At 40.6% G+C, this 12559-nt stretch overlaps 1 protein-coding gene across 3 annotated transcripts in view; it reads left to right on the plus strand.

Moving 5' to 3' along the window:
* The window catches only part of LOC141018034 (A-kinase anchor protein 7-like), a 50565-nt gene extending 38249 nt beyond the window's left edge, over positions 1-12316 (plus strand). For 2 of the 3 annotated variants that reach the window (XM_073492890.1, XM_073492892.1), the window contains 2 exons: positions 3962-3997; positions 10094-12316. In XM_073492890.1, coding sequence (XP_073348991.1) covers positions 3962-3997; positions 10094-10314 — 257 coding nt within the window. In that variant the 3' untranslated portion in view covers positions 10315-12316. The remainder of the gene's footprint in view (positions 1-3961; positions 3998-10093) is intronic. The other variant, XM_073492891.1, reaches the window with a different exon arrangement.
* Positions 12317-12559: the final 243 nt, after the last annotated feature.

Genomic DNA, 12559 nt, shown 5'->3' on the forward strand with positions numbered 1-12559 from the left:
ATGGGTCACAATTCAGGAAATGTTTTACGACGACAGGTTCATTACGAGGCTTCAGAATTGTTGCTCCTCCTGTAGGAGTCTTTTTTTCTGTCATATTCAAGATGCATATGGGTTTGGTGCAGTTGTGGCTTTAGTGCCCTGCTCAAAGGCCATTTGATGAGGGCAGTGGGCCCTGTAGGTCAATTAGCCATTCTTCAGTTCAGGGTTGTACATCTTTTATTCCTGATCTCATGAGGTCGCTTTCTTTAGTTATGTAATGTTAATTCATAACAGCTTATCCTTAGGATGTCTGTTGCCTGAATGTAGGCTATACAGCCTGAATACCAATGTGTTGAACAGAGCTGCAGTCAGTACAGTATCTCAAGTCTGAGAGAGTCTCTGGTATTTCCTCAGGAAACTGCCCCACCATCACTTCTCTTTACCTCCCTGTTGTGCAGCTTCTAGATACCCCTACTGTCCTCTTCTTTAAGGGTCTGTTCTTCCTCATTCCTCCTCCTCCTCTGCCCTCAAATGCATCCTCGCCCTTATTGTTCATGTTCCTTCTCATTTCTTCGAACCACCATTTAGGAAGTCTTCATGTTGCACAAAATACGCCCTCTTCTTCCTTGCATCACATGCCCCACTGGAGTCTTCCTCCTCCTCTTTCTCCCCCTTTTCCCCCAGTCTTGCCTCCTCCTCCTCCTCCTCCTCCTCCTCTTCATCAGCCCATTGCTCTCTCTAATCCTTTATCCTTTTTCCTCCTACCAGCTATGCTGCAATCATTTTCTGAGTTAATTTTCTGCCTGAACCCCCTACTAGAGCTTTCAGGAAATCAGCTCATTTGAAGTAAGAAGAAATTAGTTATAGCAGCAGATTATTAGCCTGGATGTAAACATAATCAGTTAGGCTGCTGTATCAACTGAATTTGATTCAGGTCTTTAATGGGATTATTATGGTTCCTCTTGGTACTGCATGTAGATGTGAAGTGCTTGCGTATGTGTAGCAGTTGAAACAGAATATAATAAAGTGCTCTCTCCATCATGGAAAGTATTGAAAGCGGCCGACTAAAAATTTTGGCAGACTTCAGCAAAATGTCAGCACGGATCCAACCAGGAAGTGGGCTCTATTAGTTATCTGGAGGGAAGGAGTTGCTATAGAACAAGATAAATAAGTGTGTAAGGGGGTTTGAAGTAACTGTTAAAAGGTTCGTACATGGCACCGAATAAATCACAGCAGAGCAGTGCCCGGGAGAGCGAGCAGAGCAGAGCCAAGTAAAGCAGAGCAGAGCGGTGACGCTGGGAGTGAAGTAAAAACAAGGCAGACGCACAGTAGTCGTCACTTGACATTGTGCAGACTCACAGCTCGCTGACAGTACAGTCATAATCCCAAACACAGCGTCTGTACACCAACAACCTTTCAACCTTTTTCTGCTCGTGTGAGTGACTTCAAATCCTGGACACATTAGAGACAAAGACAAGGAACAAAGTGGAAGGAGAAAATAACAGGTTTACCGCCAAGGTAACAGCTCTGGTGCCTTGAGCTAAATGTTAAAGCTCTCACAATGACAATGCTAACATTTGAACACAGTGTACTTTGGTAAAGAGCTTTTCATTTGTTAAATTATTGTGATAGAATTAGGACTGCAACTAATGTTAATGCATTTGCGGCTATGCTAGCATCTCTTTAACATTGCATTGCTTTAAGCTAAGTGCTAAAGTCAGCATGCTAACATGCTCACATCATGATTGTTGCCAGTATTGCCCAGTGGTCACTCATTGTATTGCCATGGAAAATTCTCCTGCAGTCCAAAGGCATCCATGTGACGGCATCAAAACAGAAAGTCTATAGGCTGAGCAGGAAATTGTGGCTGTGGCCAGTGGGTGAAAATCTACTGTGCTTATTCAGTGGGCCACATAACCAGGAAGTAGACCCTCAAGCTAGAAACATTTTTAGCCAGGTGAGCAGTTCTCACAGGACTGATTGATCACCATGTTTGGGTTCACTGACAAGTTTTTAAAGGTACAATATGTAAGAATTGACCACCTGCTGAAATCATACTCACTCGCCAATAATCTGTCTACCCCCACATGTTATATTTTTCTTGTATAATAATCGCAAGTTTTATGCCCCTAATGCTGCATAAGTTTTTCCCAGTGGTATCGAACATGCATTGATATTTTTCAAAGTATTGTATCGAAGTTAGAAATTCCATTATTGTGACAACACTTAAACATCTAAGTAATAAATCGAGGAAATAAAGACGGCAATGAAATCACAACCTGGCATTGTACATATATTGCTGTTGGACAGTGGACAGCATATGCTGTTCTAATCTCATTTCCACTACGGGTTTAACCCACTGACTTTAAAGACAAAAAAAATAGGTTTAACCACAATCAACTAATTGGCTTGGTTTCCGCCATATGGGCTAAGAGGTTTATTCTGACTGTATATGAATTAACATCACTGTGCAAGAGGCAGACACTGAGTTTAGTGTAAAAACATACTGAAGAAGTGAGTCCATGTGACAGTTCTGCAACTTTAAATCTGTTTTTTGTCACTTTTCATCGAAATCTCCCAACTGCTTATAAATGTTAATGCTGAGGGATTCCAGCCTGCTCACGACATTTGTCCCGCCGGTTTCTGCTTTTCCTTTACTTACATTTTACAGCTTTTTAGACGCAAAATGATGTCAGTGCACGGAGGGAGACATCAAAAGGGATGTTTTGGAAACAGGTCTTGAGATGTTGCAGCCAATAAAAAAAAAAAAAGGGAAAGATGATCCTGAAAGAGAGAGTCAGTGCGGCAAAGAAGACAGATACAGAGAGAAAGACAAAACGGTTTAGCAAGAAGAGAAGAAAGTCAAACAGATGTGAGAGAAGAGGACACTTGGAGATGAGAGATAGTGAAGCCTGCCAAAACAGAGAGAACGATGGAAGTCAGTACAACCTCCTGTGTTGTTAAAAGTTGAAGTGCCTGTCTGGTCCTTGTCCTGTCACCATGACAACACTGCCAGCAAGAAAAAGTAGAGAGAAAGAGTGGGGGGGAAAGGGTTTAGATAGTGAGAGAGTGAGTGGTTTGAAAAAGTAAAGACAGAAAGAGGTTTGAGGGAGTGATTCAAGCTTTGAGTAATGATTGCCATTTCTAGTGTGTGTGAGAGTGTGTGTGAGATGGTGCTGAACATGTGTACTTGTGTGTGTGTGAGGCTGAGATAAGTTTACAGAGAGATATCCTTGTGTCTGTCGGTCTATACACAGAGCGAGAGGCTTATCTGTGTCCCTGGTACTGTGTGTGTGTACCAGGTCCAGAGGGCAGCTTTACTGCTGTCATAAAAGCCTTTAATTTGAAAGAGTAGGCAGATAAAAACTCTTTCTCACACACCTATTTAAAAGACACAGACAACGCCATGGTATGTTTTTACATCGGGTCAAAAACACAAGCTAATATTCTCTGGATTCTCTCATAACGGCAGCAGGAACGCAGAGGAGACACAATGAGGGATTTAGTCTTCATATGTTGTTAATCTTCCCATCTTAAAATCATCCAACAGTTCATTTTACTGATCTGAAACACATTCAGACATTTGTTCTTGTTCTGCAAAGTTATTTTTACAGATTTGTGTAATAAAATGTGTTGTCAGGCGATCTCGGCCAAGTGCACACCTGGGCCCTGTTTTTATAATATTTGTCATATTGCCAAAAGCAGCACGACTCTGCAGTCAGTTTCGAATAACAGCATTTCTTCAGAATATTTGTGCATCCATTTTAGTCCTCATGCAGCCCAGAGGTCCAAACCTAATCTTTAAAATCACTGCTGGCTGGCACCAGAAGTGTCTCCCTTGTGTTCACAGACAAAGAGGCTTTTATGTACTGTACCGCTTCGGGAGTGTGTGAAGTCCACGAGACGGCAAAATATCTCTTGTTTTCTTTTCCTTTTTTTTATGTGTGTCTTCATTTAATATTTCTTTGTGCTTGTGTTGCAGATTTGGTTCAGAACCCACTCCATGCCAAACGCTCAAGTATGTGTTCCTCCTCATATGTTTACAATCAGAGTCAGGAAAGGTTAATTTAAAACCTGATCTACATCTGATTACAGGCTAAAATTGTGCTGTAATTGTGATGTAATCCTTCAGAACAATCATTCGTAATCAGTAATAATTACTTTCAGCCACCTCTGGGTTACTGTGATTATATTGATTACAAAATAGCACATAATTTGTCTTTATCAGAGATCACCTGGGGCATTTAACGTAATCACTTATATTTCCAGAACTATGAATAATCAGTTTTTACTCTTCATTGCACTGATGTTTTACTCAACAGCATTTCCTTTCAGACGATCATATTTCTCATCAATACTCATTTGACATCCCTCATCAGGTGAAATTCAGTTAAGCCTAAATGATCCAATCTTGTCTGAGCAGGACAGGAAGTGATTAAGGAGACTGTCCATTATCCGTGCAGCCTGTGTTTAATGGCCTCCTGTCACCGCACATCCTCACACCTCACCACTGTAGTTTCCATTCCCATTGTGTCATTTTTTACAGCTTGCTGATGTTGCAAGCGAGAGACGTGACGTGACATGACAGACATTTAACTTATTTACAGATATATATACTGGAAATTAATACTTTCACTTACGTACTTATACATACTGAGGTAGACGATTACAAAGAACAGTATAAAAGTATGCGCAAAAGAGAACAACGTGTGCAGATACTATATCTGTGAGCTTTTGTCTGCAGTCCTAAATGTTGTGAATGCAACTGCATTACCTTCTGATTTGTGCCTTTGACATGTTTTGGTAATGATATACAAATATTTTATTACAGACATTCCTCCGTTTTTGCTGTAATAACTTCCTCCACCACACAATGAGTTATGTGTAAAGAAAGTGTAAATCATGCGAACAGGGTTCAGACACTTTAGTCTGCAGTGTGGAGAACCTGCGTTCACTACTGTGTGTTTATTTTGAAAAGTAAGCTACATTTATCCTGACAGCATTCACACAGATGGACCAAGAGATTCCACACCACAGTGTAACCAGAATATATCCTGATGTTTGCTTTGAATATTTTGCATAGTGGACCTTCAAATTGCCACCCACCAGAGAGCAGATAAAGAAATCTTGTTCCCTTGATAAAAGGAAATTGTTCTGTGCGATCACCAGCTGATTGCACAGGTTGGTTACAGAGACCAGGAGCCAATCATAAATAATGAGCCGCATGCTGTCTGCCGTCTTTTGGGCAAATTGTGAGAGGCTCATGCTATGTCCACGTCCCCAACTGGTATTTAACAATTGTAGAGATTTGTGGCTGCATGTGTGTGAAGACTGCTGCATAGACCGTGAAGAGTCTGTAAAATGGCCGAGTCACATTGTCGGGCCTATTTACACCCGGCATGAACATGCAGCCTGTATCTGGATACCCTCTCATGATAAAAAAAATACATGTTATTGCAGTTCTGTACTGTATGTGCACTAGGAAACACATTATGATCCGAGTGTAATGGGATCGACCAGACCACATCTGGAGATGGTCAGGCTCTGTATTGTGATCCTATCTCAGCCAGATGTAAAAGCAATCTGGACAGTATGACCAAAGGCTTAAAGGAACAGTCATTGTCTACTCACCCCAATGCTGATGAAATGTTGGGTGATGTTTCATAGTCTGTAAAACATTTCTGAAGCTTCACAAGAAAACGACATTCTCTTAAACAACTGAAGCAGAAGGAGACTTGTCTGAAAAAAACAAAAAAAACATAAATTGGCTCCACAGAACTTGTCCAGCTTAATCCAAGTCTCCAGTACCCCAGAGATCCCAAATTAATTTGCAAAGCAGACATTTACACCCTCGACTTGTGGCTCGTGGAGTCACTTCAGACGGGGTGCATGCGAACACTTTTAGATTAGTAGCTAAAGTGAAGATTTCAGCTTTTAAAGGGATATAAAAACCATCTCTTCAAAAACAACTCTTTTTTTTTCTGTTGTTTTTTTTACATTTTAAGACAAGTCCCCATCTACTTCAGTTGTTTAGGAGAATGATGCAATGCTGTTTTCCTGTGAAGCTCTCGAAATGTTTTGTGGACTACGAGAATTCACCTTCAGTAGACGCTGATGCAATTTCAGTTTTCGGCTGAACTTATGGTTTGATAAGCTGCTAGCTTGAGGTGCCAGGTGCAACCCGCAAATAGCAGGAGTGGCTAGAAAGTGTGCGCTGGCATCAGGTCATTTAAGAATGAATGACGCTCAGGCTTCCCTCTACCTGGGACGAGTCCTCAAGCTCCACTTAACTAATCTGCGTATAAAGATCTGATTACAATGTGGGCAGAATCGAGATATTGTAAATGCCGGATTAATACCAGATGTAAATGCAACGGAATGGATGTCATTATCCAGATAATGTATCCAGATAAATGTTAATACCAGGTATAAATGGGGGCCGAGATTTAAACGACTGTGAAATTATCTGATAGTGCCGGAAGCGCCGGTTTCACTTGGCTCAGCTCCATTAGAATTGGCCAACATCCTCAGAGCTCCAAATACTCCTACTTCCTACCATTTACTGAGGAAGCTAAATGTAGAATAATATTCAGTCTACTGCAGTCCTGAGGGCAAAAATACCTCATCAAAGAGCAGTCAGAGGTGTGAGTCACTCAAACTGACAGACAGGCCGCAGGTAATCGAATAGCATCTCAGTGCAGCAGCAGCACGGCTTCACTGAAAGGCACAACTCAATAAGACATGAGTTACATGTAGAAAAACAGAACATCATGCTCGGTTCAAATCAATTCAGCAAAAGTAACAAAGTGAAGCTGATGTGAACACATGGTGCAGCCATAATTGGATGAGTGAAGAGTGTACATATGCCATCTGGTCTGGCGAAGTCTGGTTGCTGTTTTTCAGGCTGTTCGCAGGCTGAATGTTTGGCATAAATAACACGCCGTGAATACATGAGGCATGGTGAAATGCTGTAGCAACATGCATGTTGTACAATGTAGTCCTTGGCCTGTATAGTAGACCTCAACCTACCAGAACAACTGGAGGATAAAGGGGGTATAAACAATAAAATGTCCCCAGCATGGATGTACCAAAAATCAATAATCAGTGTTTTCATGCTGATGTAGCAGGTCGCCAGGGATCTCTGCAGAGGATATTCATACCTAGCAGTAGCTTAAAGTAGTTCTCTCCAAAATCCAAAATGCATATTTTTCCTCTTACCTGTAGCGCCATTTATCCATCTAGATTGTTCTGGTGTAAGTTACCGAGTGCTGAAGAGATGTCTGCCTTCTCTCAAATATCATGGAACTGGAGGGCACTCAGCTTGTAGAGCTCAGTGTCAAAAAATGAAATGCATTTTTAAAAATTCAACGTCATAGTCTCTTTTCAGAAATCACGACCCAATTACTCAAGATAATCTAAAGACCTTGTCCGTGGGTAGATGCACGCTTCCAACTGCACAGTGATTTGTTTGGTAGAAGAAAATAATTGTAGTTCATATATGAAGCTGCTCTCAGCAAGGTCTGTTGATTATCTTGAGGAACTGGGTCATGAGTTCTGTAAAGAGACATTGTTGTTAAGCGCAATCTAGTTCCATGATATTCAAGAGAAGGCAGACATCGCTACGGCTGATCCCTCCAAAACTCACACCAAAACACTGAATGGATAATTAACTCTACAGGTAAGAGGACAATGGGTATTTTTGGTTTGGGAGTGATATGTGCTTTTGATACATAAATAAACACGCAAGCTGAGCTGCACCTCGTCATATTTAATATGTATGGGTAAGCTGATATAAGAAGTTGAACAAAAAGACAACTCACACAATGCTGAACAAGAGCAAATTTGCTCGAAGCGTCACTTCTTTGGCGCATTAAATAATTTGGATATTGAAGCCCTGCAGTTTGCGAGCTGTCTTTTTGTTTCAGCACCTGCCCTTCTTGGCTTTGATGTCAGTTTCTTTTAAGCTGACACGAGAGTCAGTTTGACAATAGAGACATTTTGTGTCTTAAAGGTGCCCTGCAGCGTTTCCATTCAGTGTTACTCATCAAAATGCATTGTGTGTCGTTACACCCATTAATGTTTATGTGCATTGCTTTGTTTACAGGCGTGTTAATCCCTCCTGCGGATCAGTGGAATACTATTAAACTATTGGCTGCACTGTGTAACACATGCCATGAATAATCAAAACCCAGACCCACTCATAAAATCAGTACTTCTTCTCAGTTAAATCTTAACAGGACACCTTTAAAGATATAATACGTAACATTTCCGCATTAAATGTGTAAAAACGACTTAACATTTATTATATATTTTAAGTAGTGTACTTCCATAATCCCATTTTAATTTGAGGTAATGTGCGTTTTATCCTGTCGCTATAACTTCCTGGTTAAACATCAGATGATACATCAGAGAGTGAAGAAGGAAGTCGGCGAACGTTACTTAAAATAACGTGAATAAAACTTTAAAACATTACTCCGTCATGCACATTTCCGCCCGAGTCATGATGGTTGTTTATCAATGAAGACAGCAGCTTCCATCATCCCGGGCGTCGTCACAACGTCATCAAACTACGTCTTGTTTTCACTGCTTTGATTGAGAGATTGTATAGTATGAAAAGACATTATTCTTTATGATTCTGACATCAACAACCCTCTACCATCCTCATTCACTGTCTTGCTCCTACTGCATGTCTTTTTCTATAATGAATAATAGAGCACCATTGAGCTTTCAAATCTAAACAAACCTATGGGCCCAGTGGGAGTGTGTGATATAGAAGATCAGCCTGGGGATTTTACTCTTGGCCTTGATAATCAAATGCTGTGGTGGTTATAGTGTGTTTTTTGAACCACTGCAGTAATCTTTGGGTGAATGAACCTCTGGATGGTTCAGTGAGTTTCTATTACAGCTTAGTGCAAGCTGTCTATCTTACAGCCTGCCTGCCTAACTGTCTTTCTACATGAATTATTGACTGTCTCCACGTCTTATTTTTTTTCTAACTGGCTTTATGGCCGTCTGACTCCTATCTCATGGTCTCCCTGTCTGCCATTTTGTCTCTTGCAAAAGCAGAACCACCAGTGTGGTACAGAGCTCTGCTTGTTACATTAGTTCACTTTTCAGCCGCTTCAGGGGGTTGACTGAATTCAAAACGCATGTATAGAAGAGCTGAGAATGGTGTTCGACTCATCTGTTATCAACTGTCACATCTTATCTATTGTCGTCGCATCCAATCTATTGTTGCTGATTCAGTCTGTGATGAGTGAGTGAAGACTCATTTGTTGTTGTCTGACTAGTAGTTATTTTAAGTATTAAATCATCCCTGGGACCATATGATAAGACACCCAAACACCACAGGAGGCTTCATGTTACAATCATATTCATTGTGGAGTTTATTGGCTTTGAATGTCACTATTGTTAAGATTTTGAATATGTCACTCATGTAATAAAACAACAGAGTAGACAACCAGCTTGAGGCACAAACACAGCGGGAAATCCACAGCTTGATGATGGGTTATAAATTTAAAATGTATATTATATTGATCGAAATGGATTGCTGTTGAAGGTGCAATAAATTAGTTTTATATACACAAATACTGTAAAACCACAGAGATTTATTGTTCCATAAAGTTATAACAATGTGTGTCTTGAACAAGAATAAATAAATCTTCTTGTGTACCGCAGTATTTAAGAAGAATATTACATATAAATAATCCTACAGTATCTTACTATTTATATTAGTACAGGCATATTGCATAATTTATTTTAAAGCTGCACTAATTAATATTTTTTATTAACAATGGAAAGAATAACAAGCTGTAATGTGAGAGGTGTCACTTGTAGTGACGAATCAACAAAGAATTTCTTTTGTTTTCGACAGCAAGCATGGTCTAATGGAGGAAAATCAACCTCACTGTAATCCAGGGTTTGTTTTGATGAACTGACAAGGGATTCAAGAAGATTCATTTGAATTAAGGAAAAGAACGGCTAAAAGTCAGGAACCAAAAACAACGAAGAGGATCAAAGTTGGGCATCAATGTGTGTTAGTGATAATGTGTTTTTGTGAATGAATATGATTGCGTATACAATAATATGCTTTTGTTGTGCTTGTTCTACCCAGGTGGGCGTCGTCGGTCTGAGCCCGACGAGGCGGAGCTGCTGAGGGTCAGCAGGCGATTGGTCGAGGATGCTGTCAATCGCGCATTGCAACAATACAAACAGGAAACACTTCAAAATGGGGGCGGGCCTAACGCCACGGCAGTGCAGCCCCCTGGAAACACTGAGGAAAGCGCAACAAAGACGGACACTACAGCTAACTCCACTACAGACAACAGGAAGTGACATCATCGGACTGAGGCACAGAGACTGAAAAACCAGCCGCCCAGACAACATCAGCCAGGCCTGGCTAACCAGGAGAAGAGTCAGTAAGCCCTGGGCACAAAGCCTGAACCAGCCAACCAGTCAGCCTAATTTGCTGACGAGCTAACCCAGCTAGCCAACCAAGATGGCTAGCCTGTGATGCTAGCTCCCTGCCCAACTGACCTAGCTTGACACAGTGCTAGTTAAATAGATAATGTAGCTTGAGTTCAGTGCTAAGTGACCGTCCCAACAGGCCAGCTAGCTAAGCCTGTCAGTTAACTCACTAACTTTGGTGTCCTACGTCTAACAGCAAGGATCATCACTCAGCTGTGGGTCTGTCTCTGCACATTAACCCAGAAAAGTTATGTCAAGCACTCCTCTAGAGACACACGTGCACATTTAGGGTTCACTTTGAGCTGTCTCCCAAAAACTGCCCTTTTTAGAATAAGATAAATCATGTTTTGTAGACAGTTTGGTTCACTGTCACCTGCACATAAAATGGGACTTGATATCCTAAATTTCCCTCTTTTCTCCTTAACTTCAGTGTTTCAGATGAAGAATTTTTATTTTTTATTTTATCACACATTTCTCAAAAGATCACTCATCTACTCATCTTTGTGGCTGAAAGGGATGTGTGAAAAGAGCTGGTTTGACTGACGCACTCTGAGCTGTGACTGGATTCTTCGGACTTAAGTGTGAAATGTTGAAGTTGGACTTTGGAAGTTTTTTGTTTAAGTATTTTGCAGCGAGTCCTAGGCTCAAAGCACTTTCTATGTGATTTCAGGAAAATGATCGTCTTGAAACTTTCAGCATTTAATTTAACTTTTTACTCAAGATACCAAACTGCATTTTTATCCTTGTTCTGAGCTGTTGATAGAAAGTGATCTGGCCCCAGCTATGCTTCAAGTATCATTTTTGTCCACCATGTATACAATGTGTGTCCTGTTGAGGCAGCACTGAGACAATCATCAGTTTAAGCTAAATTCAGTTATAAGCTCTGAATTCATATTTTCAAACATAAACTAATTGACACCAGCTTTTCCAAACCTAATCTGGACTCCTCTGTTGGGTTCACAAACACTATAGGAGCAAACAAACTGGTGTCCCTCTGTCACAATAATTTATGTGCACTAAGTTTACAAAACATATCAGGTGAATTTGAGATACTTAACTGAAACTCAACGTGGTAGGTCGATTGCCAATGACTCCCAAAATGACATACATGACCGTTCCCACAACTACACGAAAACTATGACACATGACTTTTGCGAGTACCAGCAACAGGCGAACAGGGTCGCACCTTCGTCATCATGTGGTTAAAAGTGCAATATGTTTCAAAATGAGTTTTAAACATTAAAAATAACCAAAATCATCAACAGAATATGAAGAAACATCTGTTTGTACTGTGTTTAAGAGATATTAACTGCTTACCAACTAGCCTGTGACCTGAAAACTGGTCCAAAACAAGCTGAAACAAGTAAGCTATGTTAGTAACGTAAAACATATGTTACATACGTGACGTAGTTTAAGTACGTTATGCAGGTAAAAATAACTCATCGATAACTTTAGGTTACCCGAACAGCGGTCTCCTGAATGAAGGTCCTGTGCTGTGGCTCTTACACTTCATCACCTGAGTTCCTCCTTTACTCCCCTCATTATTACTACGGCCACAAGAGGTCGCCACCGAACAATAAACGTAGAATAAAGCTGTTTGTCCTTGTGACGAAATTAAATCGCACTCCTAAAATACACTACGAGTTGCCAAGAATGCATTTTAACTCCATTAATGCCAAAATCTTGATTAATGACTAGAGTGCTTGGCTCAATAAAAATACATATTTATGTGAGAGGCTATTTTTAGACACAGGCATTTACTCACTCCACTTCCTGCCTGATCATATATAAATGTCTTTTTTTTTATTATTCTCATACCACCTCCTTTTTTTTTTAACTGAAGCAGCAGCAGAGCGCGCACACACACACACACACATGATCCATTCATGAATTGTTTGGGTTAAAGTCTATAAATCAGGCTGTAGCCTGGCTGTTTGAAGCTCAGTGTTTATTGGTTGTATTTATGCTGATTGGAGCAGCTTTTATTCTGTATCACTATCCACGTGAGAGCAGTTCCTCAGATGCTGACACGGGGGAGGTTAACTCAGACAATCGCTGCTGTCAGCTGAAAACCCTCCGGCTCTTAATTTCAGTGTCTTCCATCCATTTTGTC

The sequence above is a fragment of the Pagrus major genome, chromosome 22 (assembly GCF_040436345.1).
Source record: "Pagrus major chromosome 22, Pma_NU_1.0".
Classification (NCBI taxonomy): Eukaryota; Metazoa; Chordata; class Actinopteri; order Spariformes; family Sparidae; genus Pagrus; species Pagrus major.